Genomic DNA, 14,423 nt, shown 5'->3' on the forward strand with positions numbered 1-14,423 from the left:
TGCTGTCTCTGAGCTCCTCCTCCCCCTGTTGGCTTGGGAAGACTGGCCACCTCCAGTTTTCCAGGCCATCTGGAGGGAAGCATGGCTGCAAAGATGGCCCAATGTTGACACTGTAATTACAGCTTCAGTCATTGTAGGGGGACAGGACCACCTCTCCAGGGGAATCCCAGGGAAGGGAATTGGTGCTCTAGTTTGGGTCAGATGGCCTTCACTGGACCTGCCAACTGTGGCAGGAGGACAGGGTAATGCATAGAACTACCACACTCCAGTAACCCTGGGGGAAATCTCAAGAAACAGAGGGAGCAGGGTGGACAGGCACACCATGGACCTTGTATGTTGTAACCACATCCATGGGATTCACGCGTGGGGCTCCCACAAGTTGGGGAAATCAGTGAGGCCTTTGAGAAGGATGTAGCCCTTGAGTTGGATCATGAGAGACAGTTGGAACTTGGACATATGGATGGGAGGGAACAGCAGTGAAGGGAAGTAGATGAACCTGGATCTCAGGGCGCAAATGCTTGAAACGTAGAGATGTTATAGACCAGGGTTCTTGGCTTCCTTGTGCTTAGTCACTCAGTCATATCTGACTCTTTGTGACCCCATTGACTGTAGCCCACCAGGCTCCTCTGTCCATGGGGATTCTCCAGGCAAGAATACTGGAGTGGGTTCCCATGCCCTCCTCCAGGGGATCTTCCCAACCCAGGGATTGAACCCAGGTCTCCCACATTGCCAGCGGATTCTTTACCATCTGAGCAACCAGGGAAGCCTTGTTGCCATGCCCTCCTCCAGTGGATCATCCCAACCCAGGGTCAAACCCAGGTCTCCTGCATTGCCGGTGGATTCTTTACTGTCTGAGCCACCAGGGAATAGAATTTCATCAGAGGCCAGACAAGAAACTCAGGCGGAGCTTTATTGGGGCCGCTGCTGAAGCAGAGGGAAACAAGAACAAGCAACAGGTTCCCTTGCTTGCTGGCTCCCTGAGGTGGGGGTCCAGCTTAGTCCCTACATGGGAAGAGGGCAGGGGTGGGTGCAGGGGCGGCTAAGCTAGTTAGCCCACCCCTTAGGTGGTGTTGTGTGCAGGGGGTCTGTGCAGTACCCTGCTTTTGCTCCAGGTTCTTCCAAAGTGGCAGTTGGGTATTTTGGGCTCTTTGGAGCTTTTGTCCAGAATTTGCCCCAACCGCAGTTTCACAGTCGTTTTTAGTCTCACGCAGTCTTTTTGTATTCGGTTGCTCAGGGAGAGGTGTATTCAAATGCAGGCATTGCAGCACTGCAGCAGAGGGTCCCAGCTCCCAGCCTGTCCCAGAGAGGAAGGCGGGCAGTGCTTCAGAGAGAGAGAGCGCCCCAGTCAGAGATGGGGGACTTGCTGAGCCACAGGACTGAAGAGCGGCAGCATGATCACGTCCTGTGACAATGCTGAGCAGCCTCAGAGCAGGAGGGATTAAAAATAAAAAGGCTCCTTCAACAGCTTGGCTGGGGATGGGGATCGGGTCAGACAGAGGGAGAGGTGGGTCAAGGGAGCCCAAGGGTTGGTGGAAATACAGTCAGAAAGGCCAGGCGTGGCCATTTTCACCTTTGTTCCCCAAGGAGCAGCACTGGAGCTTTAATCTTATTTTTTTTGGAAAAGTGAGGTGGGTCCTGAGTTGGTCCTGACGAGAGAATCTTTAGATTGCTTTAGCTCTGAGCTCTGGGCAGTTTGCTGGGCAGAGGCTCTTTGGCCTCAGGCTGTGCTGCCGAGTCCAGGAGGGTACGTGCCGGGCACCTGCACGCAGGTTGGAACAAAGCCTTCCTTATCTCTGACCCTCGCGGCACCATGGCTGCTTTCTGGATCTGATGGCCAGGTCCTGCCTGGCCGCTAGTTTCCTTGTTTTACACACATGGGAGGACATCTGGCTTCAAGCGGGCCTGTGAGTGAAGGATGCCTGGAGGAAGTCAAGGAACCCTGGGGTGGGGGGCATAAACACAGAGGGTCCTGACGTGCCATTCACCCTCCTGGGCACGGCTCCATGGTGCTAACTGAGCACACATCTCCTGGAGTCTAGACCACACCCTCTTGACACTGGGAGATGCTCACTGATACCCATTAAAAAAGAGGTTCATGGCCCTAGGGACTCTCATACAGAGTCAAAAAGAGAGAAACAAGTATTATATATTAAGCACATATATGTGGATTCTAGAGAAACGGTACAGATGAGCTTATTCGCAGAAATAGAGATACAGACGCAGAGAACAAATATATGGACACCGAGGTAGGGAAGGGCTTCCCTGGCAGTTCAGAGGTTAAAGCATCTGCCTGCAATGTGGGAGACCCGAGTTCGAACCCTGGGTTGGGAAGATCCCCTGGAGAAAGAAATGGCACCCCACTCCAGTATTCTTGCCTGGAGAATCCCATGGACGGAGGAGCCGGGTGGGCTGCAGTCCACGGGGTCGCAAAGAGTCAGACACGACTGAGCGACTTCACTTTCTTTCTTTCACTTTCTAAGGTAGGAGAACGGGGTGGGACAGATTGGGAGATTGAGATTGACATATTTGCACTACTGTGTATAAAATGGGTAACTAGTAAGAGCCTACTGTATAGCACAGGGAATTCCTCCCAATGCTCTGTGGTGACCTAAAAGGGAGGGAAATCCAGAAAAGAGGGGATATATGTCTAGGTATAGCTGATTCACTTTGCTGTACAGTAGAAACTAATACAACATTGTAAAGCAACTATACTCTGATAAAAAGAAAAAAATAATAAAGAATTTGCAGGAGTCAGGGCTCCTACTCAGCCATCCTGGTCCTGGAACTAGGACTCTGGAGGAGTCCCTGGCAAGAGTCACCTCTCTCTGTGCTTTCCTTCTTCCTCCTGGTTCAAGACTCCCTCCCCACCCTCGAAGCCCTCCTGTCCCCTTGCCAGAGTCATCCTCTTGTTTCCCAAGACATGTCTATTCTCTGTTCACCCGTATAAAGAGACCCATACAATAAAAAACAAGTAACAAGTTTGACATGCATTGAGTGTCCTCTGTGTGCCGGGCCCTGAGCTAAGTGCTTTGCAGGCATCCTCTTATTTAACACCCTAAACAACCCTCTCAGGTAGGAACCATTGTTGTTCAGTTGCTAAGTTGCATCCGACTCTTTGCGACCCCATGGACCGCAGCACGCCAGGCTCCCCTCTCTTTTCACCATCTCCCAGAGTTTGCTCAGACTCATGTCCATTGAGTCGGTGATGCCATCCAGCCATCTCATCCTCTGTCATCCCCTTTTCCTCCTGCCTTCAATCTTTCCCAGCATCAGGTTCTTTTCCAGTGAGTTGGCTCTTCCCATCAGGTGGCCAAAATATTGAAGCTTCAGCTTCAGCATCAGTCCTTCCAATGAATATTCAGGGTTGATTTCCTTTAGGATTGACTGGTTTGATCTCCTTGCAGTCCAAGGGACTCTCAAGAGTCTTCTTCAGCACCATAGTTCAAAAGCATCGGTTCTTTGGTGCTCAGCCTTTTTTTTATTGTCCAGATCTCACATCCATATGTGACTACTGGAAAAACCATAGCTTTGACTGTATGGACTTTTGTAGGCAAAGTAATGTCTCTGCTTTTTAATACACTGTCTAGGTTTGTCATAGCTTTTCTTCCAAGAAGCCAGCGTCTTTTAATGTCATGGCTGCAGTCACCATCCACAGTGATTTTGGAGCCCGGGTTCCATCCCTGGGTTCCAGAAGGTCCCCTGGAGAAGGCAATGGCTACCCACTCCAGTATTCTTGCCTGGAGAATTCCATGGGCAGAGGAGCCTGGTGGGCTACAGTCCATGGGGTCACAAAAAGTCAGAGATAACTAAGCGACTTTCATTTCACTTCAAAGGACCCATACTGCCTTTGGCCTTGGAGAAATCAGGGCTCTGAATACAGAGGTACCCAAAATATCGGAAAAGGGGAGACCGACCAGATAACTTACTCTTATTCCATTCCTGCCTGACAACTGCATTTAAGGAAAACTCCAAGAAGTAACCAAACGCTGAGCTCTGACCCTGCTCTCTCCAGGGTTTCCTGTGTGCCATTTTGCTCCCCCTGAGCACTGCCCCTGCCTCCAGATGGTGAGTTCGGTTATTTCAGAGAAGAAATTTGCCAGCTTCAGAGAGTTCAGAATCAATATCACAGTAAATAAGAAACATAATGAAAGAAAAACACACTCCAGGCTGTAGACAAATTTTATCGCTTAAATTCACATGTTATTATTAGAATCAGCTGCAAGTACCAGATTTTCAACTGCCTTTTGACGGGGTGAGATAGGGGAATGCTGTTAATTTGGGGGAGCAATCTGGAGCCACCCCCAAAGAGGCATTACGATATTTTCCTGTGGGGTTGGGCTTCTTGTTTTTTTTTTTTTTTTTTAAGGTGAAATTTAAATGGAAGAAGCAGTAGAGAGGAATTTCTTAACAAAGGAATAAAAGCAGAGATGGCTTTCCTTTTCAAAGTCTCTTTCCTGAATGCACTGCTCCGTGTGATATATTTAGTTTAACACTTCGGTATTTTGCACCTCACATCTTTTTTCTTGCTTCTTTTCGTCTTTTGCTTTCTTTTCTCCTTGCTTTGATCTCACTGTGGCATCGCCTTTAAAATGCTTTCATACATGCCGAAAGCATCCCTTTTTAATCTCCCCCATTCTTCCTGAAGTTTCTAGCTCTCGCCTCGCCTCTTTTTTCACTCCCATAGTCAGACAATGCATTATTTAAGTCCGCAAAACTGAGAGATGCCCGGAGAATAAAACATGCAACGTAGCCATCGTCTGTGTTATTTTGTCTTGTGTTTTCACATGCTTGCTCTCGCTCTCTCCATGGATGTTATTTTTTAACTTTTTATTTTATATCGGAGTATAGCCAATTAACAATGTTGTGATAGTTTCAGGTGGACAGCAAAGGACTCAGCTATACATATACAAGTCTCCATTCTCCCCCAAACTCCCCTCCCATCCAGGCTGCCTCATAACATTGAGCAGAGTTCCTTGTGCTCTGCCATAGGTCCTTGTTGGTTATCCATTTTAAATATAGCAGTGTGTACATGTCTGTCCCAAACTCCCTAACTATCCCTCCTCCCCATCCTTCCCCCTGGCAGCTGTAAGTTTGCTAAGTCTGTGAGTCTGTTTCTAATTTGTAAATAAGTTCATTTGTATCATTTCTTTATAGAGTCTTCATATAAGGCATGTCACACAATATTTCTCCTTCTCTGACTTATTTCACTCTGTATGACAACCTCCTGGATGTTCCTGCCTACATGCTAAGTCACTTCAGTCGTGTCCAACTCTTTGTGACCCTATCGACTGTAGCCCACCAGGCCTCTCTGTCCGTGGGATTCTCCAGGCAGGAATATTGGAGTGGGTTGCCATGGCCCTCCTCCAGGGTAATTTCCCCACCCAGAGATTGAAACTGTGTCTCTTCCGTCTCCTGCATTGGCAGGCAGGTTCTTTATGACTAGCGCCACTGGGAGGTCCATGGATGTTCTTAAGGGCTAGGATTTCAGAGACAGGTCCATGCAATGGAGGGTGGTGCAGGAGCAGAGGAGGGGAGCAGGGGCGGGGGGTGCCTCTTAGGTATTGCTGTCCCTTCAGAGTTTGGTGAGAGGAGGAGTCTTGATGGCATCATGGATGATTCATACATTAAAAAAAAAAAAAACTCATAAAAAGCACTGCAGAAACGTAGGGCATCATGCCTGATGGCTGTGCTGAACCTGCATTTTGGACGGTGGTTTTCCCCTCTGCTAACTCAAGACCCCCAAGCACGGTGAGCTGGAAGTTTCCATCAGGGATGGGGAAAAAGGCTAGTGTCAGAGTCAGGGGGACTCTAGGGGTGTGAACACAGATCCAAGGGCTGGATCCTCCTCTCAGAGAAACCAGAACCCCCTTGGATGAATCTGGAGGGGTTTTGTAAATAAGCTTCCAGTCAACCAAATAGCCAAAATGGGGATCAAAAAAGCTAACAGGCAGCAGAATGAGGAATCAAACCTTCAGTAAGGCCAAGGAATTTAAAGTCACACCTCAAAAAAAAAAACCCAAAATTTGCTTCCCCTCACCTTCAAAATCGACCAGGCCTTACAGACACAGAAAGGCCACATCTTGTTATGACTCCAGTTTTTGAAATATCCAGAACAGACACATTCATGGAGATGGAAAGCAGATTAGTGGTGCCAGGGGCTGGAAGATGGGCCAGACATGGAGACTGACTGCTTAATGGATGTGGGGCTTCCTTTGGGGGTAATGAGAGTTTCTGAAACTAGATAGGGGTGATGGTTGAGCCACACTGCGAATGCACGTGATGCCCTTGTAACTTTAAAGTGGTCGAAAGGTTAATTTTATGTGTATCTTAACATGGTAAAACCAGTGAAAGAAAAAAATCAAGCAGTGCTTTTGAGAAGTTCGAGGTTTGTGGGAGAATCACCTGGACTTCTGGTCAGCCCCACCAAGCCCAGAAAATTAGATTCGTTTAGGGCAGTCCAGGAACCTGCATCACCTGCCCGGTGATTCCTAGGTAGAGGAAACTCACACTCTGCAGAACAATGGCTTTGAGGCAGATGGTTTTGTTTTTCGGGGTTTTGTTTTTTTTTTTTTTTAATTGGAACATGCCATATGCGCTATTTTCTCGTCCCAGCTGTCACAACCCATGCATGTGAGCAGTATGCCCACACCTCAGCAGCTGTTGGCGGGGAGGAGTGTTGGTTCTAAGTGGCTGTGGTGGTGATGGTGCTGCTGACGGCAGCAGAGGCAGTGTTGGTGGAATCGTAGCACTCGTTGTCGTAATGGGCTGTGGGAGTGAGAGCAGAAGCCAGGAACCCCCGGGTCCTTGTTGAAGGGCTTGATGGGGAGGTTGCTCCATGTGAGGGGTGGGTGGAAGGAAGCCATCAGGATCCCAGTTGGGGCAAGACAAACCCCTCACTGTCTAGACTCAAGTCATCTCCAAGGGGCTCCATCTTTCAGACAAGGTGGAACAAGAAGGCCCGGGCAAAAGCAGAGACTAGCAGTGGCCAACACTGGGATTATGGAGCGTCTGCTCACTTCGGATAAGACCTATTTCATGAGCAGGGGTTAACTCGTCACAGATGGGGTTGGATAAGGGACTGGCTCTAAGTCAGAGCTACTCCGAGAGTGTTCACCAGAACAGCAGTGGCAGCCCCATGGAGCTGGTTAGAAATATGAATTCTTGGGCCACACCCCAGACCTACTGGCAATTCTCATGCATATGGCATATATATATATATGTAAATGTATATATATATATATGCATGTATATATACACATATAGCTGATTCACTTTGCTGTACAGCAGAAATTAACACAACATTGTAAATCAGTTATGTGTGCTAAGTCACTTCGGTCATGTCCAACTCTTTGTGACACTATGGACTGGAACCCTCCAGGCTCCTCTGTCCATGGGATTTTCCAGACAAGAAAACTGGAGTGAGTTGCCATACCCTCCTCCAGGGGATCCTCCCAACTCACGAATTGAACCAGCGTCTCTTATGTCTCCTGCATTGGCAGGTGGGTTCTTTACCACTAACACCGCCTGGGAAGCCCAGCTATACTCCAATAAATTTTTTAAAATTAGTGCATTAAAAAAAGAAGAAACAACATCTAAACTTGAACTGATTATCTTGAGTCTCCATACCTTGAGGAGAATTGCACATTCAGTAAGTCTCATTGTCAAGACTTGACAACTAGGAGGGTTGAGAGGTAGAGATGGAGTCCAATCCCGGACAGTGTGGCCACTTCCAAGCTCACATCCATGTGGTGCCCAGGTTCATGCACATGTCTTGGGAGCACGTGGAGATGAGTCTTCTAGGTCAACACTTTTCTCTGAACAGGGTTTAGAGACAGGGGACTAGACTGATGTTTTATTCTCCAATACCACTGAAACTGCAGAGTCTGGATAAAATTCTGTAATAATGATTTTTGCTTTCGTTCTCACTGTCTGTAACTTTCTTGTTGCAATATGTACTCCTAAAGTCTGGATGACGGCTGTTCCTTTTATTGTGAAGAAGCAGATAGAGCTCCCTTCTGGTCCGTTCCGATGAAGGGCAGTAGTTGCCTCTCCCCTCTTGACCTCAAATGTTATTGATCCAAACCCTAAGAAACACAAGCATTCCCAAATGGCTCTAGACCAATTTAGGATTGGATTTGATAACACTCATAGGTAAACATTTATTTTTGCAAAGTTGCTGTTTTAGTCGCTGAGTCATGTCCAAATCTTTTTCGAGCCTGTGGACTGTAGCCTGCGAGACCCCTCTATGCAGGGAATTTCCCAGGCAAGCATACTGGAACAGGTTTTCATTTCCTCCTCCAGGGGATCCTCAAGACCCAGGTGGATTCTGTACCACTGAGCCATCAGGGAAGCCCATAGAATTGAGTTTTCATTGTCTTCTCTGAGTCTGCCAGTGAGAAAAATCTTATGTAAAATGTTTTTCTTGCTGTCATTATAATGTCCAGGAGTGGTCCGTCTGTTAAGGATGATAAAGGGTCTTATGTGATGGATGTGACATTTCTTACTGCTGTCAGACTGAGGATTTGTTTCCTTCCATGATGAGCCTGGGGGCCTTGTTTTCATTCGGTTAGCTTGTGGACTTTCTTGCTTTAAACTGAAAAGTGAAAGTGTTAGTCGCTCAGTCGTGTCCAACCCTTTAAGATCCCATGGTAGCCCACCAGGCACCTCTGTCCATAGAATTCTGCAAGCAAGAACACTGGAGTGGGTAGCCGTCTGCCTCTCCAGAGGATCTTCCCAACCCAGGGATCGTACCCCCATCACCTGCATTGCAGGCAGATTCTTTACCATCTGAGCCAAGGAAGTGACTTCTAAATCTCAACACCCTGGTGCCCTCAAGCTGTCACATCTCTGTTCCACCAGGACCAGCTTTTCTAGAAATTAGTCCGGAGCTGTCCTGCTCATTCACTTCTCCCTAAACTCATCCTGTCCCCAAAGGACCCAGCTGTATTCAGAAGGGAATTCATTTTTTTGTTTCCTCACTGGTCCCGTTGATCTGAATTTGTCTAGATCACGTGGCCTGTTCTTAGCTCTCATTTTCTCTAACTCGTTCGACTTTCCTAACATTGGCTGTTGAACAACTCTTCAAGAATAGGGATTGTGTCATTGTCAGCCATGGAGGCGCTCTGTAAATATTTGTGACATGAATGCACAGCTTCTCCTTTTGGAAACTCTACCCTTCATTTGGGCTTCCCAGGTAGACTAGTGGTAAAGAACCCGCCTGCCAATGCGGGAGATGTAAGAGATGCTGGTTTGATCCCTGAGTCAGGAAGATCCCCTGGAGGAGGGCATGGAAACCCACTGTAGTATTCTTGCCAGGAAATCCCATGGACAGAGGGATCTGGTGGGCTACAGTCCATGGGGTCACAAAGAGTCAGACAAGACAAGCGACTTAGCCCAAACCCGTGGTATGATTCTGCCCCTGTGATGCTGTTTGTAGCTTTTCTCGTCCTCTAACTCTGCCCCCTGCCTCCTGAATACACACATTTCCCAAAGTGGGATCTGAAGTCTTCTGGAACTCTACGTCTCCTAAGCAGTCATCTCTTCCCACTGTGTCCACAATACTCTGTGCCCCTGTAACCCTTTCCCTCTGTGGCCATTTTTTTTTTTTTTTTTTTTGGCTCTTAGCTTCTGAATATTGGAATTTTTTGAACATGTCTCATCTCCTTACCCAGAATGTAAGCATCTTGAGAAAGTGCTTGTGTTCAGATTGATTTTAAATCCAGGCAGGGAAACAACCCAATACTTTAGGAGGTCCAGAATCACATCCAGGGCCTGGGAAGTGAAGCCTTCTCAGTGCCATTCGTTCTTGGGCCTTGCTAATCGGATGCTGGCATCTCACTGTGTTCCCATGACAGTCCCCAGGCTGTCACTTCAGTTGTTTGGAACAATGTGTTCCTAAATCTTGTAAGTTGGAAGCTGGTGACTACTGCTATAGAATGATAGTGGCTAGACTTTAAAATGGTATTGATTAGCTAGAAAGATGCATTGTTGTTGATGGAGAGTTAAAGCTAGACCTATATGAATAATATTAATAATAGACCAATTAGTATTAGAACTAAGATTTTGAATGCATATAAAGGGTCTTATATGTAAATCTTATTTATTCTTTATTATTATTTTTTTTAATCTTTTTTGGCTGTGCCAGATCTTCCCAGGTGACGCTAGTGGTCAAGAACCAGTCTGCCATAGTAGGAGGCATAAGAGACACGGATTTGATCCCTGGGTTGGGAAGATCCCCTGCAGGAGGAAATGGCAACCCAAGGGGCATTTGCTAAAAGTTGCCGTGTATAAGTAGCAAGTGAGGGGTCTGTACAACATTTGTAAATACAACCTTTGGAGTTTTTCTAGAGCAGAGTCAGAGGTGACAATGTCTCCTAACGTATTGTCTGTGGACCACTCCCATCTGAGTCACCTGGGCTGTTTCCAGATCCGGAAACTGTCCCAGGCCAGGGTGGGTCCTTGGAGTGTGTGTATTTTGGAATTCCCTCTCTGTCAACCCTTCCCTGCTTGTCTTTCTACACCTGCTGATTTTCCCCCCATTTTTATCGAGATACAATTGACATACAGCACTATGTAAGTTTAGGGTGTGCAGTATAATGATTTGCCTGACATATATTGTGAAGCTTCCCTGGTGGCTCAGCCCGTAAAGAATCTGCCTGCAATACAGGAGACCTGGATTCAATCCCTGGGTTGGGAAGATCCCCTGGAGAAGGGAAAGGCTACCCCCTCCAGTATTCTGGGCCTGGAGAATTCTATGGATTGTATAGTCCATGGGGTCACAAAGAGTCAGACATGACTGAGTGGCTTTCACTTTCATGTTGTGAAGTAATTCCTGCAGTAAGCTTAGTTAACATCCTTGTCTCATACTGCTATTAAAAAATAGAAACAAAAAATGTGGGGTTTTTTTTTCCCTTGTGATGAGATGATGATTCTCAAGGACACAAGGGTATCCCTTTATGTCTGTGGAGTTAGACACATTTGGCCTGTGATTCATCTCTTCTGTTCCTCGGTTGTGCCCTTGGAACAGGTTAGCCTCCCTAAGACTGTTCTTTTTAAAAAATGTTTATTTGTATTTATGTATTTATTTATTTTTGGCTGTGCTGGGTCTTTGTTGCTGTGCAAGGGCTTTCTCTAATTGCAGACTACAGGAGCTACTCTGTTGCTGTGCAAGGGCTTCTCATTACAGTGGCTTCTCTTGTTGTGGAGCAAGGGCTTCAGAGCGCAGGCTCAGGAGTTGTGGTGCATGAGCTTAGTTGCCCTGCAGCTTGTGAGGTCTTCCCCAGGGATCAAAGCCATGTCCCCTGCATTGCAAGGTGGATTCTTAACCAGTGGACCACCAGGGCAGCCCACTTCCTAAGACTGTTCTTAATTTGCAAAGTGGAATTCATGTAGTAAATTAATGGGATTAATCTAGCCACCACCTAGGTTGCTGTAAGGATTAAATTAGATCATATAAATAATGCTCTTTGTACCACCTGCTGGTGGCAGAAGGGAGCGTTCAATCCTGTTGGCGTTTCTTTTGCCATCACGGTAGCGTTTCTACTGCTGGGCGAAGATTTGACATCCTATGACCAAAGCACCAACCCTATTAATGTTGCATCTAGGGTGTAACTATGGGTCTGGACCTCCCAGAACACATCCTGTGAGGACTAGTGTACGTGCAGGTGGGAAAAACCATATAAAGAGGATAAACAGGACCCAGGAGACAGTGCAAGCACAGGAATGCTGGCCGAGGAAGGAGGGGGGAGCAGAAAGAAAAGAAATCTCGAAGGACATCAGTCAGAGACGCCTTCTGACTCACACAGACCCAGTTGTCCTTTTTACTAAAATGACTAACATGCAAACTTGTCTGGAGTCTCTGGACTATCTGAAGATCCATTGCCCGCACAGTGGGTTGGATGCACATTTGACCTGTTTATGGATCTTCCCGTGTTTTGTCATTTGCAGAGGAGCTGAAGGCCCCCTTGGAGGAGTATGTCCACAAACGCTACCCCGGGCTGGTGAAGGTGGTGAGAAACCAGAAAAGAGAGGGACTGATCCGAGCTCGTATTGAGGGCTGGAAGGTGGCCACTGGCCAGGTCACCGGCTTCTTTGATGCCCACGTGGAGTTCACCGCTGGCTGGTAGGTCACAAGCTAAAACCCGAAGCACTTGGGACCTGCAGCATGGTCAGGAGGCCTGGAGTCTGGGAGGTGGGCGTACTTTGCCTGTTTCTTCTGGGGCCCCCGGAAGAATGGGAAAGGGCGGGTGAAAAGAAGGTGAGACCATAGTTTGGGATAAAACTGGGAAGCAGGGAGAAATACATCTGCTGTTTACTCAGTCTATCATTGTCATCCTTGCCGTCATCATCCTATCCTATCAGGGTCATCATCATTACCATCATGAAAATCCCTGTGAAAATGATATATTAGTTAGACGGAACTCAAGATGCCCCTTGCTAAGAAGACAAGGCAGTCATATTCCTGATGTTCTCTTTTGCTGATTTGTTTGTTTCCATTTCTGGGGAGGATGGTTAACTATTACGGGGGGGAAAAAAGATTCATTTATAATTCTGCCTACTCAGGCAAAGCTTCCTAGAATTTATGGGATCGTCTTTAACATCATTAAGAGGAAGAGAAGGGTTTCTCTCTGCCAACATGCCCTGCCTGACTTCCTGGTAAAAAGAACAATATGAGAGAAATTGGGGAGCACACACGGAGGAGAAGATTTTGTATGTAAGAGAGTGAAGCATCCAAAATGCCCAAATCAGTCAATGAGCATGTTAAAATTAGGTTCAAGCTTTACAGTTATATGATTATTTCTAACTGCTGCTGCTGCTGCTGCTAAGTCGCTTCAGTCGTGTCCAACTCTGTGCGACCCCAGAGACAGCAGCCCACCAGGCTCCCCCATCCCTGGGATTCTCCAGGCAAGAACACTGGAGTGGGTTGCCATTTCCTTCTCCATTTCTAACTAACCAATGGTAAATCAAGTCAGAGGTTAAACCCCTACCCCAGGTTGCAGAGGGTTAGTAAGAAGCAGAGTCTTTAACTTCATTAATGTTGGGACTTCCTGGTGATCCAGTGGTTGATGCCCTATGCTTCCACTACAGGGGATCCAAGTTTGATCCTTGTTTGGGGAACTAAGATCCCTTGTGCCGCCCGATACAGCCAAAAAAAAGGAATGATAGCATCTTGAATATGAGTGGTCTCACAGTACCCTATTTGAAAAGCCCATGTCCCATCACTAATTAAACACTGAAATGTCTATTCTTCATTTGAAACCAACTTTAGAATCCTTTTAACGGCCGGATAAAAGGAGGGTTTTGTACGTGAGCACACAATGTTTTGGAACCTGGGGTCACCGTAAACACTGGCCCTTTCCCGTGCACACAGGCACCTGTTACCATCTCAGAGCCCAGTTTTCTTCCTTTTTTTCTGTTGCTGTCAGACCCTGATACACACAGTTGTTGGTCTGTAGCCCTGACCTCTCCTGAGCCTCGTTGTTATCTTGTAATCATTCTCAAAGTGTGGTCCCCAGACCAGCATCATCTGGAAACTTGTTAGAAATATATATCCTTGGGTTCCACCCAGACCTATGACATCAGAAGCTCGAGGGGTGGGACCCAGCAATCTGCTTTAACCAGCCCTGACCCAAAGACTGCTGCTCACTCAAGTTTGGGAATTCTTGAGCAAGAATCCTGAACACATGTAGCCTTAGCCTTGCCCTGTCTCACCTTTTCCTCCACATCATCCTCTCCTCATTTCTTTCCTGTCCAATCAGGTGGCACCACCATGCCCCCATCACTCAGTTCTTCTCTCTCCATCATGTTGTGTTAACTTATCCAATCCCCGTCCAGCTTTAGCTGGTTTTGCCTTCTGTTTCACATGTCCACCTGTTCCTCTCTGTCTTGACCTCCACATTCCTGGACAGCATGTCATCGGAGTGACTTGAATATGGTGGAGAAGATGGTCTAAGAGTGGAAGGGATGAGTTGTCTACTGGGGAGAAATCAAGGCAGGCTTCTTGGGAGAGGTGGCACTCTATGTGGGTGGCTAGACTTCCTGCCCAGGCACAAGGGCATTCCTGGAGGACAACAGCAAGAGTGAGGGCTTGGAAGGGGCAGAGCTCTGAAGCACATCTAGAAATTGTGAGTCGGTCCCATTTGGCATCAGCTTCTATGGGGTGTGCAAAAGTATCAGAGGCAGTAAATGGCTCCGGGTATATTTTATTGCTCATTTTAAATAGAAAGATGAGATGTGCCAACAGGTAATTCAATAGCTGCAAATGAAAAGAGATGGGATGGAGGCCGAGCTTTCTCATTATTCTTCCAAATAATGCAGAGGAATGGGATTTTCGCTTGACTCCCTTTCAAAGCCTGTGCTCTGTTCTAAGCAGGGAGATTAATGCCCTGGTTTCTGAGAGCCATCTTTTCCTTCTCGAATGTGGG

At 47.1% G+C, this 14,423-nt stretch overlaps 1 protein-coding gene across 1 annotated transcript in view; it reads left to right on the forward strand.

The window, feature by feature from the left end:
* Positions 1–14,423, forward strand: part of GALNT17 (polypeptide N-acetylgalactosaminyltransferase 17) — a 428,829-nt gene that overhangs the window by 223,310 nt on the left and 191,096 nt on the right. Inside the window, exon 4 of the mRNA XM_052661435.1 lies at positions 11,947–12,121. Coding sequence (XP_052517395.1) covers positions 11,947–12,121 — 175 coding nt within the window. The remainder of the gene's footprint in view (positions 1–11,946; positions 12,122–14,423) is intronic.

This window comes from Budorcas taxicolor, chromosome 2 (genome assembly GCF_023091745.1).
Source record: "Budorcas taxicolor isolate Tak-1 chromosome 2, Takin1.1, whole genome shotgun sequence".
NCBI lineage: Eukaryota > Metazoa > Chordata > Mammalia > Artiodactyla > Bovidae > Budorcas > Budorcas taxicolor.